Source organism: Hirundo rustica, chromosome 1 (genome assembly GCF_015227805.2).
Source record: "Hirundo rustica isolate bHirRus1 chromosome 1, bHirRus1.pri.v3, whole genome shotgun sequence".
Classification (NCBI taxonomy): Eukaryota; Metazoa; Chordata; class Aves; order Passeriformes; family Hirundinidae; genus Hirundo; species Hirundo rustica.
The window spans coordinates 83990604-84016359 of record NC_053450.1 but is presented as its reverse complement, the minus strand read 5'-3'; the positions used below and the strand labels follow the sequence as shown (position 1 = coordinate 84016359).

The window sequence follows — 25756 nt, the reverse complement described above, 5'->3', positions numbered from 1 at the left end:
CCAAGTGGCTTTAGCTGTAACACTCTGATTCATACAGTACACTTAACTGCAAACATAGAGGCAAAACCAGGAGGTGTCACATTAATTCAACTGCTTCCCATGTTCTTCAGAACCATCTTAATATTAGCAGATATTTCTAAATGAATGTATAATACATCTTAAATTTTTCATCTGTGGAAAATTATCATAACTTGCCAAATTTTGACGAATTTGGCGTCACAGCTGTGTACAGGGGTCATATATGGAGGTTTGTGCAGGTCAGCCAGAAACCTAGAGGTCTTTTTATGGTTAATATCTGATGTATCCATCAGAGATGGAAGAGAAATATTAATTATCACCTACTAGCCACTCATCTGTTCTCATCTATGGTTGCACTTGGAGTTATACACATCTGATATGTTCAGTGTCGTTCACAGGGGCCAGTTGCTATGCTGAATTTATTTCCAACTGTTCTGACTTTCAGTGAGGGTCCTGGAGTTCCTCCTTGGATTGAGCTGTCTTGGAGTCCCTTATTCTGCAATTGCAGCAGTGGCCAAGGCTGAAAGCTAGGAAATAAAACATACTGACCCACAGGAATTAGAAACGTCCTCACCTCTCTTTCATTGATATGTTTACTATAGATACTAATTGTATACAATTATTATAATCACAAGCAAATACTTTCCATAGTTTTGTGTTCCTTAGAGTGATTAATTTTGATTTACTGTTGATGCAACCATTGAGTGGTTCAGTAATATGAAGTTACTATCCTGCAATGAAGAATCACACAAATGTCAGCATACTTTTTTATAAACATGCAATTTTCATGTTAAAAAAAATGGTTTTAAAGGTTGTCACATCAGTGCTTGTTGTTCTCCCTTTCCCTGCTTCAAGCATTACCCATCTTTCCTGATTTTCTTCCTCTTTCCTCACTTTTGCAGTAGCCCAGTTCCTGATCTAATTACAAAGGATAGAAGGCCAGGGTTGGATGGGGCTCTGGGCAGTCTGGTCCCCCATGGCAGAGGGGTTGGAGCTAGGTGATCTTTAAGGTCCCTTCCAACCCAAGCCTTTCTATGGTTCTAGTCCAGTGGAGCAGTGGCCTTGAGTGCATTCTTTGAGCTGTCAGAGATCCTCAGGGCAGTGGTAAGTGGTTTTCACAGTAGTATTAGACAGTCAGGTTTGACTGGGTTTTAGGGTAGTGCTTCTGCATCATATTAAAGACTTATTAACATCAGTTCATGGGAAATTATAAAGGCTGTGAATTAGAAAGATAGGGAATACAGAACTGAAATTATTTTGATGAATGTGAAACATTCCAAACATTGTGTTTTCTTTAGCAAAAGTAACTTCTGAAAATAGAGGGTCATATCTGATCTGTACTGAATTTCTGTACATAAAATGTCAAGACTTGAGAAGAGTTATCCTGTTACTGATGGTGAAATGTTTTACATATTGTGACTGATGGATCTCCTCTTATTGCAGTTTCTTCCCCAGTGTTGCTGCTACTGAGCCCCACGTTTATCTTTGAGAGACTGTTCAGCATATTGCTCTCCCTGATGTCCACCTACCTGCTCCTCAGCACAGGGTACTTCATTCTTACTCTATTTGAGTTGGGTTTACATATGAAAATCCAGGACAATTTGTGAAACTGCTTCATCTCATGCACATTTCTGTTAAAGGTGTAACATGTGCTTTGAGCACTTATCTCCTTGTTTAGTTTACGAAATAAAATTTCAGGGGAACCTTAATTTTCTTCCTTGTATTATGAACACTGTTTGTTGACATTCCTTTCAACTAGACAAGGCAGCGGCTGGAAGGGTGTGTGTTCAAACAATCTTGCACTAAAATAAGACAGTCTGGTTTAGTTTATGCCTTTTGTTGTTTTGATGCATCCTTTTCTGCTCACAAACAAAAGGAAATAGCGGCCCTCTCAGCTGCTCAACACCGGTGTCTGGTTATGGCTTAAATGATATGTGCCAGGAAACAGGTAGTCCTAAAACGAGGGGGAAATTGTATTCTGAGAGATTTCTATGGAAATATTTTTTTTTTTTTTTCAAAGGGATGTTGTTTCCCATAAAGACTAAACCTTGCTTCTTTTTGGATAAAAGTCAGTTCCTCTGTTTTAAATGAAGAAAACACTATGTCAGCCAACCCTTTCTTTTTTCTCAGACTTGGTAGCTCTTAAGAGCATAATTAATGGGGAGTACAGGAACTGTTCTTTCTGCCTCCCCTCCCTCTTATCCTCTGGATTTAATTACACTGGAAAATTAAGTGGAATAAAACATCTTGCAGCAGACATTTTGTAATAGCTGCCTCCTGTGGATACTCTCATTTTAGTTGAAGCATCTCCCTCTTTTTTTTTTTCCAGTCTTCTGCCTCCCCTTCCTCCCACTTCCCCATTAAGAATTTGATCCTAATGTTACTCCTGACTGCACACACATTCTTACACTCAGCCTTCTTAGCCTGTGCTGGCTACTGGATAAAGTGTGAATGTTGTTCTCTCTGAGGCTGGCAATCTTCTTCTTTTTGCTTTGGCCCTGCACCAGACCACGTAAATGCTGACAGCTCTGCTGTCTTCCTACAATGTCCAAATAGATGAAAAAGTTTTGGAACGATTCTTAAGAAAACAAAACCCAAGGCACTGGTGCCAAAAATGTCCAGTGTTTCTCTCCTCAGTGCACTCTTCTATCATGTACTGATAACGCAGCACATTGCCTGGGTAATTGCAGCACCTCTCGAGGGGTAGGTAAGTGGAAATACTGAAGCCAGCTGAAGAGCATGGTTGCATGTAACCACTTGTCACGTACTGTTGAAGACATTTAATCTGTAGGCAAGTGTAGACCATTATAAGGGCTGTAGTGTTTCTGTTACTGACAGCATAGCTGCTTTATGTTTAGCTGCCTGTCCTTCTGATAATGAAAGTGGAAATGTCTAATAAGAATTTTTTGCTCTGGTTTGAAACTGCTTTGTAGCCCAACAGAAACAATACCAAGATTGACTGTAATGATTTATTTTTTTAGACAAACAGGTGTTTGTCTATGATGGAAAAAATAAAAAGGGAAACATTTACAATCTTGTCAGTATCAGTATTATAATTTTATCCTAAAAGAAAAAAGCCGGGGGGGGGGGGGGGGGTACCATGAAGTGCAACTAGAGAAATTAAATGTTATCCAATTTCAATCTACACCCTTATGTTTTCTAGGGCTATTAATCTCTCATGTAAATACACTCATACTTGGAAATTTGCGTGCTGTAGGAGCCAGAAGTACTCCTCAGAGGTTGGGGGTGTAGCTAGAACAGCTTAGTGGCCATGGTTAGAGTGTGACTTGATGCTGCCATTGTGGAGGATTAGAATACAGTCAAATGTAATGCTCCTTTTATTATACAGATGTCTCTTTACTTAGAACCAAACTGAGACCACCGTAATGAGTTTGTGTGATTAGGTCCTAAAGCGACACAATCTCTAGCTGCTGTTTAAGTTGAACTGTAACCCCTCAGTTCAAGTCGCTCTCATTGAAAAATATTCTGTTTTGCAAAAAATGTATGTCAAAATGGGTTTTTTTCCCTGTTTCTTTTAACTTTATTCCAGTTTTGCTAAAATTAAAAAAGGCACTCATCTAACCTTGTGGCAGCCATTGAACAAAAAAGGCAAGATGTGACAAAGCTGAAGCAAGCTCTGTTTCTCCTACTTCTGCCATCTAACTGCTTTATGACTTTAAAATTCAACCAACTGTGGGTATTCAGAAATGGAGAAAGAAGGGAGAGAATGCCACTAGGTCTTGGTGTATCCTTTGTGTGAAGAAAAAACAAAAGAACTATGTCAGCATTTGATGATAATTGGTTGTGAGCAACTGCACTTACTGTGATTATTACGTTACTTTTCAGATATGAAGCTCTCTTTCCACTGGCACTGTTTGGTTTGATGTTTGTGTGGATAAATATGGAACAAGAAGCACTGCAGCACTATGGTCTTTCACTCAAACCAAAGGTAAGAGCTCTTGATAGATGTATCAATATAATTAACAGGTTTATAATTTTTTTTTTTGAGGACATAATAAATATTCTGAGTAGTTTTCAGAGAGCAACACTTCACTTTCTTTTCCGTTTGGGAAGCCAGTATTGGCAGTTTCATGAACTAGGAATATCAGCTTGTAAGTAAGATTTGTAGTTCTTGTTAATGATGATATTGCACATCAGAACCATTTCTAAGAATGCAGGAAGATAATCTGACTTAGTAGGACACAGTAGTATGGTCTATAGGCTACAGAGCTGTCTCTGTCAAGTGTGGTGATAATTCAGCATAAGGTACAGCAACTCTTCAGAGTAAGTACAATGTCACTGTCCTATTTTTGGTCTGAAGATAATTTATTTGATTTCTGGAAAGACCCATAGGAAGTATGAGAAATCTTGATTTGACTTTGTCTTCTCTCTGTTCAAGAATGGAGACCTGTTTCTATTTAGACTGACAAGGAACTGGAGACCAACTTGGAAGTAGTATCTTCTCAGATTTGTCTGGAAAAGGGAATTTTGTAATCATTGCAACTTCTTCCACCTTAAAATTTAGTGTATTGTCAACAATTTGCGAAGGCCATGCTGCTCACACTGCAACTTGGCTCTGAGGTTAGGTGTAGTGTTGAACAAACTGGGGCTGTGCCGCTGTTTTGGTCAGATCCAAAATGCCAGTTAGAGTGGTTTGGGTCCTTGGAGCCAGGTCTGTATGGACCACGCCTCTCTGGCTCCTCCCAGATGAGCCCCCCACCCCGGCTACACGTGTATGGGAGTGGCCAGAGTCACTTCAAGAGAAGTGTTGGTACACATCTTTCCTTTCTTTTGCAGCTCATAATAATTAGGGAAAAGTCCTGGAGGTTGAAACCTGAGCCAAGACAGTCATCAGAGCAAACCCGACACATACTGTAGTTTTGTGGTTGCTCCTTCAAGGAAGAAAATTTTGGAACTTGAGAGAGCAGGCTTTACCAATTTAAGGCTAAAAAAAAGAAATAAAAACAGGAATCACTTTCTATTTATGCTATCTTTACTTATGATAATTTGTGTAATTGTGTTTTGTAGCATCTTAAGCTATAGGGATGGAATCTGAAAATCAAAATTACAATTAGTGTGATGCCATGATTGTGACTGAAGGTGTTTAATGTCTGTGGGATGTATTTTCTCTTCCACTCTAGAACCCACTCTATCTTTTGCAACTTGTTACAACACACCTGTGATGCTTGCCTGTCTGCTGTTAGTCTGAGGTTCTCTTTGTTGTAAAATAAAATTCTATTCAAGTGGTATTGAACAGTGATGGGCACTTTACTAATCAAATGCAAATGAAAAGAACATAGGTAGGCTATAACTATGTTTTAAGTTGTCATTCACTGTATGTCAACATTCACTTCAAACTTTTGGTTTCAAGTGAATGGAACAATAATGCTTACCCCTGCTTCCTGTTTTTACATTAGAAAGTATCATCCCTAGAATGCCTGTTAATATATGCAGCAAAGTAAATCTTGTATTAGAGAATGCAGCTCAATTCTCCGATGAGGGATTATTTTAAATTAAAATGTTATCAGTCTTGAATGTCTATTGCTTGATTTTTTTTTTTTTCTTTTTCTCCATATAAAGGAGTTCACTGACTTCTTAAATTCCATGAAGATAATTTCTCTGGAAGTCAAATGATAGTGTGCTGAGGACTGAGTAAAGGAGATGGAGAGTATTTTACTATTTTCACTCACAAAATAAGTCAAATGAGGATAATTGCAGTCTTTTATTTCTGAGGATCTTTATCCTTATGCTCGTGTGAGCAGTGGAAGTGTATGTGTGTAGGAGGAATAATTCTGATGAAAAAAGATGATTATAAGTCTAAGGCATTGAAGTTCATTTTTAGTGTAGATAACAGCGGAAGCTTCACTGTTCATTTGATCATCTCACTTGTACAGTCTTTCTGGCAGATTCATTAATTCATTAAAGTATAATGAAAACATGGGAAGTGTTTGCAGTCCTTATTATAATACTCTAATAACTGGTGATGGGGAAATAGGTTTCTTTCTCATTCATTTCAGTAAAAATATGGTGGCTCTATCAAAATCCATTAGTTGATATTTGGTGTTGATTCCTTTTGCTGTCTTTCCAGCTTGCTGTTTTCAACTTCACCTGTGCTATGGATATAACTCAGTTTCGACAGCTCCACCTGGATGATGTCCGGAGGTCCTTCTTCTTTGTATCCTTTGGCTGGTTGCTGCACTCCAGGGCAGAGAAAGGGTTTGTTTCAAAAGGATCTGCAGTCAAAATCTGTAGCCTGGTACTCACTGAGAACAGAAGCTGGTAAAGATGATTTGACTCATACCGCTCAAAAGGCAATGGTTTTGTACGTTATGCATTTTATCGAGTACTTAAAAATACACTGGTTTAGAATCTGGTTCCTTGCCCACTTATGACCATTGCAGCTGATGTAAATTTTCTTCTCAGGAGTTCTGTTTTCAGTTTGGTTTTGTTTGGTTACATTTTGCCTGGAGGGAACTTGCTCACCTTCACAAATCTGTTGAAATAGGTGATATTAAAGTTACGCTCATTTTTGGAGCATGACAGTGTGTTAGGAAGCAGATGTTAGGTAACAGGCAGATGAAACAAGAAGGAAAGTTTCTGCAGGCTCATAGTGAAACGTGTTCTCAGAATCTGGCCTAGAATTATTTATATCACAAGTGATTTCTGCTGTTAAAAATTATGTGGTCTTAGGAGGGAAGAGCTGTTTGTTCACTAACATAGCAGTTAGTTTGCATTCCTGTAACTGATACTGCAGCTGATTTTTTTTTATTATTTTTTTCTAATACTGTACATTGATAACATTGCCATTTTTCTCTTTCATTGTGGGACTGCAATTAAGTGAGAGCTATTTGGCAGCAAGGATGGTGGTTAGGTAAATGGCTCACTCTCTCTCCCAGTCTAGGACATAGGGGGATTTATAGCAGGGGAGTTACTGTATCTGGGGAGGAAGTTTTCCCAATACTGTTTTCTACAAAAACAGGCTTTATGGTTCATCATATAACCAGATCTGAGAGGGTGGGTCATAGTCCCAGAGTGCACACTTTTGGAATTTGGAACTGTGTTGTTGGATATTGTGAACCTGCAGCAGAGAAAGTGTAACAGATGCCCATTTAAGAAGGCAGAATTATGCTAAGAAAGAAGGCAAAACAATTTCCTAGGTGTTTGATGCTTACCTTTGCTTTAGTATACCTAAAAAGAGCTGAGACACCTTGCAGTAAATGCATCCATTTCATTTGCTATTTTAACAAAAAATACGTTAATTTTAGAAAAGCTGCTGCTGCTGTCAGTTGCAAAATACTAGTAAAAAAAAAATCAACTACTCCAATTGTATTTTTTAAAGCTCCAGCCTGGTACTTCCTTAACACTGGAATGTAGCTGTGCTAGTTTTAGCTGGAGTTAATTTTCTTCATAGCAGCTAGTGTGAGGCTATGTTTTGCATTTGTGATGACAACACTCTTGATAACACTCTGCTTGCACAGAGTCAAGGCCTTTTCTGCTCCTCACACTGCCCCACAAGTGAGCACTACTTTAATCTAAAACATTTGAATGTGTTTTACTCAGCTCCTGAAGAAATAACCAATTTGCAGATCTCCTTTGCCCGCTCAAAGCATGTTGTGACTTTTTTTAAATTTAGATGCTGTTTAATGTTTAGAAATAGTGATATTAGAGGAGAAACCTGTTCTGCTAGAGCAGACATACTGCAGCTACAACCCTGTGAATTGTGTGTCTTAAGGTTGTCCCAAGGCTCCTGTATTGGGCCCGGTAGCTGGCACCTGCTGAGAAATCACAGAGTCTGGTCTTTGAGGAAAAGATTCAGATTGCTCATACTTAGCATTTTTATTAGACCTATGTGTTACTGGTATTTTCTTGTTTGTTTTATTGCAGACCTGTTCTTATAAATCTCGACTGGCTGAACTGTGCTAGGCTGTTAGACTGCTGTGTTACTAAACTCGAAATTATGTGGTACTCTTGGGAAGCCTGATTTCTTCAGTTATGCTGACCTAATCCTTCCGAAATACTGCATGCAGAATCCCAATGATTCTGCTCAACAGTTGGTAACAATTTTTTAATGGAGACACTTAAATGATCCAATGCAGGAGCTATAACAGCAGCAAAAGGACCAGAGGGAGCTCTGGCAACAGCAGCCCATCCTCATTGACTTATGACCCTCTGCCTTATGCAAAATAAGTTAAAAACCATTCTTCAGCTGAAGCCATGTGAGCTATAATGGGCTCCATTGAGCTCAGGAGCAAGAAAAATACCTTACACAGACTCTTGTTGCAGCAAGTGTTATATCTAGATAAAAAAAGTAGGGTTTAGCAAAAAAACTTCTACCTATGCAGATGCTGCTGGAGTTGTCCTCCGTCGAGTGAGGAAGAAAATGGGAGTCCCATACTGCCATGGGTGGACTCAGCATTTTCTTTCGACAAAAACTCCATAGTAGGGATAAGATAGCAACCTCTAGCCTTTTTTAAGAGCAAACTACCTCATCCATGGTCAGTTCCTCAAGAAAGCTCTCTCTTTTGGTGTGCAGAACACGTGCATATTTGTCATTACTTTCTATGAAAACATGGGTTTGAAATGCATAGGTGGGTTTGTGGTCCAGCGATGTTCCTATCTTGCTAGGCAGGGACCCAAAAAGTCAGATGCAGCTTTCATAAAGGGGCCTCAAGACAGGCTCTAAAATCTTACCTAGGCAGTATGTGTGCTTCAAAATTGATATAGCTGTGTGTGAAATCTAGGGTAGGGCTAGAAAATACTTTGGGTTTCTTAACGCACTGTAAACCTGTAACAGCGGATCAGCTTCCTGTGGTTTCATGATGGATTTTGAAAGTAAATTGGAATGAAGGAGCATAAATGCTGGTTTTATTTTATTGCAGCCATTTCTGTAGTGTATTTGCCTTAAATACATCTAGGTTTTCTTCATAGTGACAGCTTTTTTTGGCACTGGAAACATAGCTTCTATTAACAGGTAAATTTTATTAATTTATTTGAGACACAGAGTACAAAAAATTCTTCCTGTAGTTGACATACTAAACGTAAATTTAGGTAGCAAGATCAGGACAGCAGAATCAAAGCAGTAATTGGTGGAAGCATAACAATTTATTTTGTTTCTGCTCTCTGTAGCATCTTCCCCAAGAGCTGGAGCTTGTTGGTTGTGAGGTTGTTTCAGTTCCAAATTAGATGTTATTGACAGCATGAGCAGAGAGAGCTTGGTTGCCCACCAACAGCTTGGCACCTTGAAAAGCTCAGAGAAAAATTGTAGAGAAAGAAAGGTGAGGTTGGCAGTCCCTGCTGATTTAATATTTCATCAAGAGAAGATAAAATTGGAAGCCTTGTTTAAAAATGTATATACAATCCAGTGTGCTACAGGGTAATTAAAGGCTGGGGTTTTTTAATGGAAAACACAATTTCTAAGAGATGTAATGTCTTTTTCATGTTTCTCCAGTTTTGATCCTGCTTCTGTCTATTGTTTCTTGACTGTGTTCAGTCCCTTCATGATGGGAGGCTTGCTTTTACTGAAGGTTAGTAATCTTACCTTAGTGAAATTTTCTCCAAGAACAGTGGAATAAATAACGTATCACATACATGGTTGTTACTTTGCAGTTCACAAAAACATAGATATGTATTTGAGCTTCATTTGGCTTCTTAACCATGTTTGAAGCTTTCAGCCTGGGCAGTGTTTCTAGAGAGTTCATACTCTTTCCCAAAAGAGAAGCTGAAGTGCGTGGAAGTGTAATTTAACAGCTTTAGGTCAGTTTATTGCATTGACATTTCAAATGTTGACAATCATTTTTAAAGTTGTAAGCTTTTCTGTAGTATAATATCAACAAAAACATTGAGGATGTATATAATTAGCTCTATCTATATTACATTAAATAGAGGCCTTGAATGTTCTGCTGATTAGGTTGTCATTTTACAATGGCTATTATTTTCTGTATTTTTTTAATAGTCTGTCAGAGATTGTATTGCACTTCTGGGTTGCAGGCAAGGTGTGGTAGCTCTTTTCTAGTATTTGAGTAAAGGATCTGCCAGAGGGCTGAAGGGGAATACTGAATTTATGGGTTATTACTAAAATAAGCAGTAATTCCTACTTCTCCTTCTCTGCTGCTTCTGTCTGAGAGAAAGCAGACTGAAGCTACAGGCACACTGCATGTTGTCCCACAGGATACAGATCAATAGTGCAAACCTTCTGGATGTGAGCAGCCAGGTTTTATACATGGCCCACGTAAGGATTGCAAATCAACTTTGGAAAGAGCAAAAGAGGCAGCATTCATGTTTTCTAGTTTACTTTGTTCTTAATTTACTGAACCAATTTTATTTGCTTGACTTGGCTCTGGAGGGACAGTGTGACCTTTGCCTTATTGAATGCCTTCTGTATTCAGGCTTTTTGTGGTTGTCCTTTTACACTTGAAACTCTGCAGCCTGTCATGTGAGATGCTGGGTCTGAATAGTTCTGTCTTCTGGCCTTGTTGAAGTATTTATCACTAGTGCTAAAATGGATAAATGAAGTGAGGATATGTTTTAATTATGGTTTTCCATATTATCTCATGGCTTATTTCACTGCAGTTCAGCTATGACTATGGAAGGGGGTTTTTATTAATTGAAAGTGTTTCCTGCAGAAATATTTTCTACCCTGTCTTGCCAGTATTTTATTTTGTAATATATCCATTTTGTGATAATTTCAAAAATAGGAAAATGTTTCTACAACCTGCTCTCAGGTTCTTTTTGTAAATATGACTATAAGCCAAAATGTAGCTTGTTTTTTGAACAGGTTGCAATCCCGTTTGTTCTGGTGTCATGTGCTTTTGAGGCTGTTCAAGTCACAACACAGCTCTCCTCTAAGAGGTATGTTACATGCTGTGTTTCTGCATTAAGTAAGGAATTCAAATCTATTTTGCAAGAATTCAGAATTTTCAAATCTCAATGTAAATGAAAAAAAAAAAACAAAACCACAACCCAACCAAACTATTAGATCTCATTATTGCTTTTATTTGTTATTGGGGCTTGGGGTTTTGTTCAGTGATTTCTGCAAGCTCAGGGGGTTTTTCCCTTAGTGATAAATGAGTATAAATTGATGTGTTGGCCTTGTCTAAAACAATCAGATATTTAATGTTCTTTGTTGGCAATACACAGAAGGACCCTTATTCCTTCATACTGTTAAAAATGAGCAGAATTTAAAGTCTGATTTTTACTTTATACTGCATCTCTGCCTATAGCATAATACTTTTTAAATAGCCCATTTGTAATGTAACCAATTTTACAGCTTTGTAGCACCAACCTCACCACAAATAGCATTAAAAAAAAAAAAGGCACTGGATGTCCTTGCATTGCAGTTCAGTGCTTCCCAGATATGTTCAGTATTACATATTTTTTTGCTGTAGGAGCAGATGGCTGCCAGTCCTTTCTCTATCTCTAAGGACTTTTCAGAGATGAAAGTATGGGTGCCCAGCCTCACGGAGTGCTGTGTATCCAGACTTGAAATATCCTGATGTTTTCCCTGTCTCAAGACTTTTATTTTGTTAGCCCTGCTCACCCCATTCAGCAGACCCAGTGCACATGACTGAGTCCTCCACTGATCATGTGATACTGTGGATGGTGTGCTGTGATGGAGGGGGTCCCTGTCAGCCATGTGATTTTGTCACTCTGGGGTGTTGTGTGGTGCTGACCAGAGGTCCTGCCTGTGTGGCAGGAGGACTTCAGGGACTTTCTCCTGTGCATTGCCCAGCTGAGTGAAGAAGCTGCCCTCATTTGTTGTAATGCCCTCTGCTTTTCTGTTTGCTTTCATCTTGCCTGACCCTGCCTGTTGTCTCCTTGTACACCACCACCTGCTACCAAGGAGAGATGGGGCAGCCCAAAATCTGACTCCCTGTTGCAGTGGCAGCACAATGCTCCCCACCCCTTTTACCTGCTCTGCCTTACCTGTATGCACACTGTGCCTGTGTCCTCCTTGGACCTGCAGGGAAGAGTGTTCATCCTCATCCTTGAGTCTTGTGCAAGAGCAGGGCTGCATTGAGGACCTAGAGTTGCTCAGATGACCAGCTAGTGGTTTCCATTTCTAGGGCTCAAGCATCACAGAGGTCAGCATTTCCCAATTTGTGAATGCTTGCCTTGGCAGCACTGGTGATATTGCAAACTTTTATGGAATGTGCATCTGAGTGTGTGAGAGGGGAAATGATACTGCCTTCACAAACCAGGGGACACAAGTGTTTCTGTGCCACTTTGAGGCTGTGGCTGTAACTCTGTCTGGTGTTTGTGCCAGCTTCATTTAGCTCAGGTAACAAATGCAGTGCTATTGCCACAGCATCCGCCTGGGAACAAGGCAGAAACCGCACGGTGCACCGGGGATCCCTGGAGAGGTTGTGCTCTGATTGTCAGAGCTACACTTCTTACTGCTTTTGCTGCCCCTGCTAGATAAATTAAGCCATCACTAGGAACAGTCTTGTCTTTGCAGTGTATAAACACGCCCTGAAATTAGTGCTGCCCTTCTGTTGTGAAAGGCTTCCTGCAGTTCTGAAGGGCAAAAAGTGGATTTTTGCAATTTGGACCAATTGCTCCTAAACTCCCTGTTTACAGATTAAATACTCTTTTTTTTTTTTTTTTTTTTTTTTTTTTTTTTTTTTTTTTTTTTGTGTTCCAGTGGGGAAGATTCTGTCCCAATATGTTCTTGGAGCTTGCCTGTAAAAAAAAAAAAAAAAAAGCCCTCTAGCTGAGTGCCTCCTAAGCACTATGATTGCAACATCCTATCTATCTGAGCCACAGGTTAGCAGAGAGAAGCTTTTCCCTGTGTCTGAGATACAGCTGGTTTGTTGCATCCTGATTTACTAATGAAGCTCAACTGATGTAGGCAATTTCAGTAAGTTCCTCATTTGCAGGCATTGGTATGGATATCTCCCCCAGTACCTGCTCATGCAATGCTGCAGCAGGACGTTTTTCCAAAAAAAACATTTGTAGTTTTATGATGGTAGTACTGATAAATTAGCTGTATTCTAGTTAAAGACTTTTGTTAATGGGTCAGCTGTTTGCAACATTACTTCAGTGTCATTAACTTAGAAACCAGTTTTAACCAGTTATAGCAATTGCTTTCATGTAATTTAGGATTTACATAGTTTGAGGAAAAGAAGATTAGGTTAATGGGGGGGAAAAATAACTCTGCCTTCTCCCTTCTGGTGCCTTTTGCTAGCCTAAGCCTAATTTCCAGAAGTAAACTGCTACATGTAAAGAGGCCCATGGTTTAGGAGCATGCCACCAAAATGCTAGGTATTCCCAGAGCAGCTTATGGACATCTGGAAATTTGGAAGGGGGCAAGCACTTATTTTAGCAGCCTCTGACCCAGCAGAGTGGTTGTCAACAGGGTATCTGCCAAACAGCTTTTCTCACTCTTGAGTCCGTCATGAAACTCCTAAAACAGCTTTATTTGGTCTAACCAGCACACAGCTCTCTGCATCAAGGAAGGGGCAGGTGCTGTCTGTAGGATTCTTTTGTTCTCCAAAAAATGACTCGTGTTAGGTTTCTCCATTGAAAAGTTGGAGCTCTATTAATGTGAAATTATAAATGCCAGATGTCCTAGTCATGTATTTTAATTGTTTTCTAGCAGATTGAAATGTTCCTGAGTGTTTGAAAGGCAAATGCAAGAAATCTTACCTTTCTTTAATTTCTTTCTGTGGGTTTTAATAAGCTCTTTTAATAGCTGTGGCCATAAAGAAAGGTCAATGGTCTGACTTTGCTGGTTTTTTTTTCTTTGCAGCCTTTTCCTCATTGTTCTTGTGATTTCAGACATTATGGCTTTGGTAAGTTGTTGTTGCACATTCTCTTCAAATAAGATCAAGAAGCAGAGAGTACTCCTAATTCCATCAAGGGAGATCTGAATTTGTTTCAGACTTCAAAGTTTTTCTAACTAGGGCAGAGAATTGGATTGGAATCCTAGCATAACTTAGAGATAAAACTCTTCCAATCACTGCTTTTCAAATTTCATGTAATTACTGCTTCTGAAGAAGCAATGTTCTCATAATAATAAGGCACAGAAATGAAGTAATGAGTTAACATTTGGAGTTCCTCATGTGCTTTATGATCAAATTCCTCGGAAAAAAATAAGAATATCAGTTTTAGCTGTATGCTTTACACATGCTGGCTTTGTTTTGTCCCTTGGAGTAAGCTTCCTGAACTTATTTCCTAGTACAGTGTGATCTGTAAATATCACCTGATAGGAAAAAACAGCAAGTAAAAACCAAATCATTACTAATTTGTCTGTAGAGTGAGAAGAGGAAGAAGGTATGGTTGTGTCAAGTTTCAAATAAGTCTGTGTGACTAATCTGCTTTTTGGTGACTTCCACAGGAAGGGAAATAATACACCAATAAACCACATTCATAGCATTTCACTAATAAAATCAATATAATTAAACCAAAGAAGACTACAGGTATTTACTGGTGTGTAGCAAGCCCCTGTATATCCAGGTCTTATAGCTCATGTATTCTCTTATTTTGGTTTAAGTATTTTGAAACAATTAGCAGGTATGCACTTGGTGTACAAAAACAAAAAAAAAAAAAAAAAAAAAAAATTACCAGAGAGGTTTGTGGGAGATATGTAGAAACTCTGTCAAGGAAAGAGAAAGTAGGAACTAAATCAAGAAAAGAGAAAGTGGCAGGACAAAAAGATTATGTGTTTGTCATCTTGAATCAATGAGATTGAATTAGGGGAATTCACTAATAGATAAATACTATCTCCTCCCAACATTATTCCCACTTTACAGGTGGAGAACTGCCAGAGTTGTCCAAAGACATTTGGGCATGCAATTCCATGAAAACTTTTAGGCACTATGCATTATTTGGCATGTTGTTATTTCAAACAATAAGGTGGCTTGGCATTTCTTATTGAAAAAAATCTGGTATATCTCTGTTTTTTTGCAAGCCAAGCTAGACATCACTTGATGTTTTTGTTTGATACCATGTTAAATCTATTTCGGGTTCCTAGACTATTCTTTACTGTGGTCCAAATGATCATTCCTGGGAAGTTCATGTGCTTATTCTATGCAAAGAATTAGAAATTTGGAGTAAGCAGCCTGAAATAATTGGGGTTTCAAATTGTGCAGTGTTGGTGTACTAATCAAAGTTGTTTCATTTCCTAGCATTTTTTCTTTTTGGTTAAAGATTATGGAAGCTGGCTGGATATTGGCACAAGGTACAGTACCTTTTTTGCTTCCATTGCATTTTTAAAGCTTCATGGATTCATACTGTTGTTTATCTACTCATAACTCTGGTCATTTTTTCCAATTACTCTGCTTAATCAAATGCTTCAGGTACACAGGTACATTCCACATACTTTAAACACATGTGCACACATATGTGTACTTATCCCAAGCTAAAACTTGTGTCTTAAAATCTGTGCCAGAGCAGCAACATTTATTAAGTAATAAATCTAGCATGGCAAGAAATAGTTAGCAGAATTTGTTTGAAGAGTAATTACACAAAAAGTATTTTTATTAATGTTTAGCATTAATTAGTTGTAATCACTGTTAAAATAACAATTTATTGAATTTGTTAATTATCTTTTATCTAGCTAAGCCTCCATGTACAGTTCACTGTGAATTAGTGAACCTTGTGTAAATATGTTGGTGGCTACCAAGGCCCATGCACTTATCCTCCCCCTAGCTAGGAAGAGTTTAGTATTTAAGCATAGCAATCACAGCTAAAATGAGAGCATTTGTTTTGCATTATGAGTCATATTATCCTCAAATACTAGGAATGCACATTTCAGATTTACCTTCCCTGAGTTGTGGAAATAGATAAAATGCTGTAATAAGCTTAGTAGGGAATGCGTTGTTACTAATCCAGCCAATCTGGTCACTTGACACTCTTATTTAAACAGAAGCTGAATAGTGACCCATTAATATTAATGGATTAATATTCTGTTTAGTCTACATTTACTCTGTGCATTGCTTTTATGAGCCCTGATGTTCCCAGCGGTGTGTGGACACACGTGTGCACATGTGTTCTGCCTGTTTTCTTTGGAGGTTCCAATTCCTGCTCATTGTTATCGTTTGAAGGTTCCTAGTGGGCAGAGATACACTTAAATCAAACAGTGAAAATGTCCCTTTAGCATCACACTTCCTTGCTGTGCTCAGTTTATGCTAAGTCGGAGGGTTTCATCCTTTGGTTTGAATTCCTCTGCAGATTAATAAGGATGTTAAAGCCCTCAGAAAAATTCTGTTCTGTTGGGCAAGAAGTTTTTTAATTGGGAGTTAGCAGCACAAGTATAAATTGCTACAAGTACCCAAAAACCTCCTTTCTGATACATGGTCTTCATAGCTAGAGCTTTACAACAGTAATGCGTGGCTGGATCTATTTCGGAAGGTTGCCTTATTGTGAAGAGTTTAGGAGACCTCATTATGCACCACTGTAATTCTGCCTCTGCACGTGTGTGTTTTGATCACTGAAGAAATTACTGAAAAAGGCTTTTTGAAAGAGTAATTTCTGATTAATTTTTCACATGGAAATGCATAATGTTCAGGGAGTCTCTGTCATGACTTCGTTTTTGAGTGCTTGACTCTACCACCAATGTTATTTTATTGTAGTCTCTTTGTATATGTTTTATATGTAGGTGTGTAATTGCACATAAGAAAAACAACTAGGTTGCATAAGAAAGGAAGTAAAACCATAGGTGTGGAGCTAAGTGGTCCTTCTTTTATCAAGCATGTGCATTATTTTGGCACCAGAACTTCCCCTCTGAGCGGATTTCTAATGTGTGATCCTCAGGCTTGGCAAAATTAGCAGGCAACAACAGAAGATTTTTTGTTTGTTTGTTCCTGAAAGGGAAGATGAGCTTCAAGGGGTTTTGGGTGATTCCCAAAACCAGTGGGAGTGAGATACTAGCATAGCTCTTTCCTGTCCTCTTATTGCAAGTGCAGTGACAGCTCTGTGGCATTCTCATTTCAGTGTTGTCTGTTGCTGGTTTGACAGCAAGGTCTGAAAATATCCCATCTCAGTTGACGTTTTCCATGTTGCCAAAACTTTCCTGAGAACAGGAGCAATCTCAGGGATAGCTGCTCTTATATTTTTTTTTTCTTTTTTTTTTTCCTTGTCACACTGATAGGAAGAGTGTATGTGTGTGTCAGCAAAAATAACTGGATTTGTGTTATGTTACTGGTTACCACATCAGTGACATCAGAGGTGGAAAAGCTTTTAATTGCCTGGTGGAGATTCATTCCTCTAAAGTCTCTCAGAGTCCAGTGGTGTATGTGCCACATTTGTAAAGCTTTGAGGTATATTTCCTTACTCATCCTGTTTTGTGGTGATGGGCTTTCCATGGACTTTCTAATTACTTGTAGTAGTTTCGCATTTGCTAAATTCTGGTTGCCAAATTTAGTGTTTATTTTTTTTTCTGTGGGAGAGAGATTAGGAGAAAAAGCAAAGCAGGCTCAAGCTTAAAAATGAACAAAATAGTTTTATTAACACACACTGAAAGAATGGAAAAAAGAAAGAAAGTTGGGAAAAAAGAAAACCCAAACTAAAACAGAATGAAACTTCAAAACACTCTTCCCTCCCCCTACAAACTATTAACTTTCTTATAAAACAACATAGACACAACTTGTGATTTTTCAGTCAGTTTTACCATTTAAACATAATCATTCTTACTTCAGGAGAAGAGTTTCTCTAGAGTTTCATGAAGACATTTGCTACAAGACAAGATAATCCAGTGGCTCTTAATGTCACACATCTGCAACCGCCCAGACTTTTTGCAGACTGTGCTGTTCTATATATTAGCAGCTTTATTCTTTGACTACTTATAGGCTTCTCAGTGTATTTGGGGTACTGATTGTTTATGAATACTTCTTCTAGTCTAAAATCATCTTCATCTTAAAGGCTGAGATCTCCTTTTAACCCAGGAGCAGGGGCTTTAAAGTTCTCAATTGAATCTCAATCCCATCAGTCCTCAATTTTGATTAGAATTAGCATTCTCCCCAACAACACTGAGATGCTACAAAGAACAGTCCATTTTTCCATCGTTTACCCCAGAGAAGTCCGGTTAAAAATGTCCACTTCTTCAATCCCATTCCAGTATTTTCAGTTCTTTCACTTCTAATCCACTGACTTCATGCGGTGTCTGTTCTACGCACCCTCTGTTTTCTTTTTTCTCTCTTAAGGAGGGGTTGTGCTTTAGAAGCTCCATGTTGCTAAGAAAGCATTAAATCCGCCCAGGTCTGCAGTGGCCGTGCGCTCTCTGCCCCTGGGCTGCCGGGCTGTAGAGATGCCGAGCTGTGCTGATAAGGGAAACAGGTGGAAGTCCTTTCTTCCACCCCTCGGTCTCATCCAGGGCAGCCCAGCTCGGAGCTGCCACAAAAGCTGTGAGCACGCGGCATTGCTGAGCGGCTCTCCGCTCGCTCCCGCCGGGAGAAAGGGGCTCAGCCTGGGCTGCTCCCAAACGGGCGGCGGCTCCTGGAGGCATGGCCGGGCCTGACCCGGGCCCCCCTGCCGCCCATGATGTTACCTCATGGCCATCTCCAAAGAAAGAGAGCGATCTGCTGGAGATGAGGGTTTTAAATGTGTGCTTCCCAAAGTCGCATTGGCACCTTCATTGGTTAAACGTGCTGCCAATATCTTGGCTAACTTTCTGATAAGTCTCTGTCCTCCCCCTCCTCAAAGCACAACTCTAAGGTCCTGGCAAGGAAAAACGTTCCATATTTCTCTATAACTAGAAAGAAAACTGTGCTAATCCATAATATTACTGCAGTTCAAAAGTTCTGTATGTTTTCTCTCTGATTAAGAACATACAAGTTGAGTAGGAGACTCATTAGGCAATTTTTGGTTTTTCCAATAGCCAAGTTTCATGCAGATGAGCTGGCTTTAAATCCCCTGCAATAAAAAGACCGTCACTGCTTTTTCACCATGATGTTTTCTTTCCTAGTGGATCTCATTGTTTGGAAGTAAGGTTTGTTTACTGAACTGACATTTTCTGTTTTTAAAAATTTCACCCCTAACTCCTGGTTTTTACCTCCTATGCAACTATGCCTTAACCATATGACCTGGTATTTTACCATACCTCATGTTTGCCTTAACAACATGATGTCTTTACTCTCCCAGTGGAATTCACCATGTCACATAAATATTGTCTTTGAATGGAAACACATTTCTAACTCTTCCAGTTCGTTAGCGAGATACTGAGCAACAGCACATCCAACATACAGTCCTGTATTACCACATTCAGCAAATTATCAGTGCACCACTGATTCCCTCCTCTCAGTAAATTATCAATTGCCATAAATATTTATGGCTTCTTAGAAAGTTTTAAAGCCCCTTTTCTTAATGGTCATACCAAAATCAATGTAAGCTTGTCTTTCAGAGAGTGCTTTTCATTGTTTTCGTATAATAATGGGATAATAATCTTGCAGTGAAGGCAGAATTCAAAGCAGCAGCTTGCACAAACTTCTAAGGTCTGCTAACCTTGCCCTCTGCCTATATACCTTGAGGTATCCTGAATTGCATCATATGCCCCAGAAGAACACCCCATTAAATTTCTTAAAAATAATAATGTAATTTTCCTTGTGTTTCTGATGTATCAATGTGTAATACATGATCGTGAGAAGTTTGTTCTGACAGATCCTTTTATTTTTGAATAACAGCCAAATGGAATGGCTAGCTTTTCATCTTCTTTGTCACTGAAATAATTTCTCTGCAGCTTAAAAGGTGTTTATCTATCTCTATCTGTAGATTTTCAGAAAGAGAGAGAAATGGCCTTTAAAGCCTACTATATCTTTACAGTATATGTACTTTGTAAATAGTTGTATAAGCTGATAATAAAGATAAACCTTAAAGGTTCTTTATATGACTATTATTTAGCTTTATACAGACACATACTGTACTATTCCTTCTTTTTATAGCTGCTGGAAGATAAAGATACAATCTTAACTGTTCTTCTGCAGCTTCAAAGGTCAGGGGACATAAATAAAGCACAAAACTGTGGGTTTTTAGGTTTTAGAAATAACAGAATCTATTTCAGGGTTGGGGTGCTGGGGCTTCTAGGCAGAACTGTTAAAACAAAAGTCTTGTGATTTGTTTTGGTGAAACTGAGGAGAGAGGGTGTGGCATCCTGGCTGGAAAAGCAGGAAATTTAAAATTCAGGATCTAAGTCTGGGGTCTCAGTGTGTGTGCTTGGGGAGAGTTCAAAGAGCATGTAATGTAGAAATAATGTCTCCAGACACTTCTGGAGAGTTCTTGTCCAAGTCCTTGCACAAGTTGTTTTTGTCTTACTTATTTTGTTCCTAGTTTTTTTAATTGCTGTGGTGACTTACTCCATCTTCTTGTCCTTCCAGCTTCTAATCAGGCCTGTCATCTTAGGAATTAGCCTGTCTTGGGAGAAAGCCAAGTTTTAGAGCAAGATTGATTCCCACCACTTACCCCCCTCATTTTTTTTAATATCTTGTCTTCTTTTTTTCTCACCAATATACGTTGTCACAATGCCAGGAAGTGGTAGTACCTCATATGTTCTTCTTGCGATTCCTCACCACTGAAACAGGTGTCCTGCTGCCTGATAAAAATTTTTCCTACCACCAGCTTTGCCTGTTGATATTGATCCATACATGGGACCCTCACCTTTCTACTGAACAGTGCTCTCTTACCGTAGATTATCTATGATCCCCCACACCTGCCACCTCTGCCATCTCATCCTTTATAAGCATTGCCCCACTGTGCCCCATTATGCTATTCTCTTGTACCTATTTAATGGCTCTTCTTCCTCCACATGGATCTAATTTGCCTGGAGCCTAGAATCTCACTCCTCGTTCTCATTAGCTCAGGTTTGACTTCTGATGCAGAAAGCTTGTTTTGAGAATTACCTCCTTCACTGTAACTACAGATCCAGTCAAGGGTGCAGGTTCTGAATTGTATAGGGATCAAGATTTGACACTGCTGTTGTGGCATATACCTGTAAGAGTCTTGTTTTCTTTGTTTAAATACAGCATTACACCAGCTTAAGAAGTAATTTACCAGGCAGAGCTGCCTGCAGGCAGTGCAGTACCAGTTGCTGAGAGCCCAAGAGATGCTGGGTGTTTGTAATTATGTGACAAGTAGACTCAAATTGTTTTTATTGTGCTCTATGATGTTATATATGTGCATTTGAACATCTGATATTTTATTAAGGGAGTATAACTATGCAGACTTTTGCAGTATAGCAAGGGAGAAGTGTGCAATATTCTCTTCTTTGCGAAAGTATGGAGGATCCAGTCCTTCAGGTAGCTAGGCAGAGTTTGAAGAGATCTTTTTGCTTTGAGAAAGCCCCTTCCTATGCCCCACCAAATCACTGGTCACATCTGAAAGAGTTCCATTTGGGGGGTGCACAGGAACTCAGATGTCGGTCTGGGGTCCATGCGTGGGTTGTGGTGGTCTTGAGGTGTCTGTGGGAATAAAGGCAGGGTGTTCATTTGGCTTGTGATTTTCAGATTTTTCATTCAAGCTTTCTTTGAAAGTTACAAGGAAAGTGGTGTATGGTGCTTTCAGGAGAAAACTAGAATTCTGGTGCTAGGTGTGAAGGAAAGCTGAGGTGTTACTGATAAGGCAGGAGGCACTAAGTGTCCAGCTGTTTACCAGAGTGGCTGTTTTCCTTAAGTGCCAGCAACCTTATCTACCTGTGGTGAATGCACAGTCCCCGTGGGCACATTACACCATGAAGATAACTGCAGCAAAAGTTTGAGTTTCATCTGTCAATGTGTCCTTTCCCACGGAGAACTGAAACCAAAGTTGTAACACACCCAGGTAGTCTTGCAGGGGCGGCTCTTGAGGGAGGTTATCTTCCTTGTTGTAAATGTGCTGTGAACTGTGAAGTCCAAAGTGCACTGCCCGTGACAGTAGGCTTTGTGCCTGACTTCATGCTCTCCCTGTGTCTTACACCTTCCCCGCAAAACAGGACAGGAGCTTGGTTCTCATAGACATGCTGCTTGCTGCTCATTGAGGTCTGAGCCCTTTTATGATGGTGGATTTTTCTAATTGGTTTCTTAAAACTATGTATTTTGAGCAAGGTGTTTGTGAGATGTTTTAGTCAGACTCAACTGAAACAGAAAAATCTTAGAGCATACATCAAGTCTGTTTTCACGTTCTCCATGTTTGGTCCTTTGGTTGCTGGCATCTAGGCTGTGGAAAAACTTTTTGGATTGCTTTTATTCTCTCACACTGGTTAGCAGCCCAGCTTTGTTTAGAGCTGGTGCTTCTCCACTTCACAGGGCTAAATTGTGCTAGGCTAGCGCCAGAGTTGTCACAGTCTCAGGGTTGTGAGGATTAATAGCGTCGGCATTATGAGCTTTACTGCTCTTCTGTGGCTAAACTCTCAAACTGAATGAGTCCTCTGGCAGAAATTCCAGGTCATTAAGCCAGCAAGCGTTCCTTGCAATCTTTTTTTTGTGACTAAACTCAGATTTCTTCATGTCTAAAGTTACTCTGTTTGTCCTAAAGAGCCATCTACTTTGGAATAATAGGTATGGGTACATTAGGAGGTATGGATATCTCTTATGTCACAGTGCTAGTTTCTTCAGTAGTCCCAGGAAAAACCAAAGCTGCACTGGATGTATAATGGACATGGATGCAGCAGTGTTCCATCTGCAGCTCTAACTGGAAATGTCACTGGTTTTGGAAGATTTCTGGTTTCTCAATGATTAGTGATTTACATTAACAGTACTCAATTCAGATTTTACAGAATCACACACTGGTTGAGGTGGGAAGGGACCACTGGAGGTCACCTAGTCCAACCTCCCTGGTCAAGCAGGGTCCCCCAGAACACATTACTCAGGACTGTGCCCAAATGGCTTTTCCTCAAGGAAGGAGACTCCACAGCCTCTCTGGGCAGACTGTTCTGGTGCTCAGTCACCTGCACAGTAAAGAAGTTTTCCTGATGTTGAGATGGAACTTCCTGTGCCCATTGCCTCTTGTCCTGTTGCTTGGCACCACCAAGAAGAGCCTGCATCCCTCCTCTTGACACCCTCCCTTCGGATATTTATAGACATTGAAGAGATCCCTTCTCACTTGTTTCTTCTCAAGAGTGAACAGGCTCAGCTCTCTTGGCCTTCCCTCGCAGGAAAGATGCTCTAGTCTCTTGATCATCTTCTTAGCCTTCTGCTGGACCTGGTTCAGGAGCTCCATGTCTCTCTTGTACTCAGGAGCCCAGAACTGGAGACAGCACTCCAAATGTGACCCCTCCAGGGCTGAGCAGAAGGGTGGGATTACCTCCCTTGACCTGCTGGCGACAATGTTCTTCCTAATGCACCCCAGGATACCTTTGGCCTTCTTGGCCACAAGGACACACTGCTGGCTCATGGACAGCTTGTTGTCCACCAGGACCCCCAGGTCCTTCTCTACTGAGCTGCTCTACAGCAGGTCAGCCCCTAGCCTGTCCTGGTGCTTGGGGCTGTTCTTCCCCAGGTGCAGGACCCTGCATTTGCTTTTGTTGAATCTCAGGCAGTTCTCCTCTGCTCATCTCTCCAACCTGTTGGGGTCATTCTGAGGGGCTGCACAGTTTCCTGTGGCATTGGCCACTCCTCCCAGCTTTGTGCCATCAGTGAACTTGCTGAGGAGGCTTTTGCACATGTGGATGTGAAGTTTGACTGGATGGTTTGTAATGCAGTTCTCCCACATGAAGGGAAGGTCTGCCATCCTCCAGACTTTCTCCCTGATCTCCTGAGTCAGGGATCCTTGAGAGCTGGCCTTGGCAGTGAAGGCTGAAACTAAGAATGTGTTCAGTATCTCAGCCTTTTCTGCAGCCTCTGTAGTAAGGGTTCCTGCTCCATTCAGTAAGAGGCCCACATTTTCCATAGTTTTCCTTGTGTTATTGGTGTTTTTGAAGAAGCCCTTCTTGTTATTCTTGATATCCTTAGCCAGATATAATTCCAAATGAACCTTGAACCCATTGAATACAGAATGCTAAATGTCCTGGATTGAATCTTAGTCTGACCCTAAATAGCCCATCTATAACACTAGTGAACCTCAGGCAACAGGATTTGAGCTTGTGGAGAACAAGCTCACTGCTTGTTAGCCTTTTAACCATTAGTGGCTTCAGGACATCCTAACCCAGAAGCTGCATTTTCATATTGTGTTTATTACTCTTGAGTTCATCGCTTTAATCTCTTTGCATATGCTACCACAGCAGAGAATTCTACAGATTTTAGCAATGTTCAGTGAAAAAGTAATGTTTTGTTTTTTTCTTCTTAAAGCGATTTGTCACTAGAGTAGAGTTTTCTCTAGAAAGCTGCACTACATCTGACATAAATATTTGAGTTGTCTTACTACCAAGAATGTCTGCCTGATGGCAAGTTCTCTCTAGATTGTGTTATGGCTGACAGCAAATGAAAGTTTTGCAATTGTTTCACTCACATACACTGTATTATCCATTTGAATGAAAAGTACACCTGGTACCTCTTACTCACTTGGTGTATGCTTAGTTGTGGTTTCTGTTGTCCTCACCATTTTATTTTATCAGAGACTTGGGTTTTTACATGACAGTGCTGCTATAATACTTGTCTTCTAAGAGCAGTGTATATAAAATTACATCCCAGGTGAACAATTAGGCCTACTTAAAATGAAAAAAAATATATATTCAGATGGTTGTTTATGACAGGTTGTTTTTTTTCTTTACTCTGTAAATTTGTATTTTTCTCTCACTTTTTTTCTCTCTCTTTCTCCCTTGCAGCATCAGCCACTATGTGCTGGTGATGTCACTGACCATATTTATGATGGTGATGAATGGACTGGCCCAGCTGTTAACTACACAGAGACTTGGACTTCCCAGAAGGACTAAGCACCATTCCACGTGACAGAGCATCTTCAGGCTTCCTCTGAACAGCCTCCAGCTCTGGAATGTAAATAAGGCTTAAAAGGGACCAGAGTGCCAAAATCCCATCCAGTGGTCAGAGTGCTCTGCTGATACTGATTAAATGCTGTCACAAGACTGAAATTTGCATTTGAGGGTTTCCATTTAGACACCTATGGGAATATGGGAATAAAAAAGCCTCTGATTATTCTTCAAGTGTACATGTGGTCCTGAAAATGAAAACAGCAACAAAATTATTTTTAAAATACGTAGGCAACTGTCTTTTGAACTGGCTTTTTGGGCAGGTGGGTTTTTTCTTTTTTTGTTGTTGTAACTTGGCTGCCAGTTATTTGTTCACACCTACCCACATTAGGAGTCTGCGAAGTTCTAGCTTCGTTTCCTGTCTCACATAAGCAGCTCCCAGACGAAGGCATGAATGAAATCAGTCTGGGCAGATCACTGGCTTGTGTGTAACTGATGTAGCGCTGGTGTTGGAAGATCTCTGAAACGGGCTGCGCCTTTTGCAAGCCGTGTCAGCGTGACTGTGAGAATATGCTGAGGCAGGTTAAGGCTGCTGTGCTGTGAGGCTGTTGCTGTAAGACAACATCTTTCAGCTCATCCTGCTGTGAATTGCTGCTGCTGACTCTGCTCTCCTGCTGCCTCCTGAGCTTGGGCTGGCTGAGCAGTATAGCACTCAGGTAGCTGATCGAGATGAAAAGGAACCTGGTTAAATAGCAGTCAAATTCCCTGGGCCAGCTTATGACAGGGTAGGCAGGAAGGTTAGGGCTGATTGTTTCCATAGCAGCCCAGAGTTAGATCAGCATAAAGAGGTCATGAAACTGCAGCTGGAGTTGCTGGTTTGCAGAAAGTGATACCATGTGAAGGATTTTGTTGTTGTTGTTTCCTTGTTTTTATTTCCACTTGTGTTCTGCTCCTGCTTACAAGCATCAGTAA

At 40.0% G+C, this 25756-nt stretch overlaps 1 protein-coding gene across 3 annotated transcripts in view; it reads left to right on the top strand.

Moving 5' to 3' along the window:
* PIGN (phosphatidylinositol glycan anchor biosynthesis class N) overlaps window positions 1-25017 on the top strand; it is a 99900-nt gene extending 74883 nt beyond the window's left edge. For 2 of the 3 annotated variants that reach the window (XM_040073434.2, XM_040073417.2), the window contains exons 21-29: window positions 1462-1564; window positions 3865-3967; window positions 6107-6193; window positions 8934-8989; window positions 9467-9542; window positions 10793-10866; window positions 13766-13808; window positions 15144-15196; window positions 24683-25000. In XM_040073434.2, coding sequence (XP_039929368.1) covers window positions 1462-1564; window positions 3865-3967; window positions 6107-6193; window positions 8934-8989; window positions 9467-9542; window positions 10793-10866; window positions 13766-13808; window positions 15144-15196; window positions 24683-24806 — 719 coding nt within the window. In that variant the 3' untranslated portion in view covers window positions 24807-25000. Of the gene's footprint in view, window positions 1-1461; window positions 1565-3864; window positions 3968-6106; window positions 6194-8933; window positions 8990-9466; window positions 9543-10792; window positions 10867-13765; window positions 13809-15143; window positions 15197-24682 lie in introns of all 3 variants that reach the window. The other variant, XM_040073427.2, reaches the window with a different exon arrangement.
* The last annotated feature ends 739 nt before the right edge of the window (window positions 25018-25756 follow it).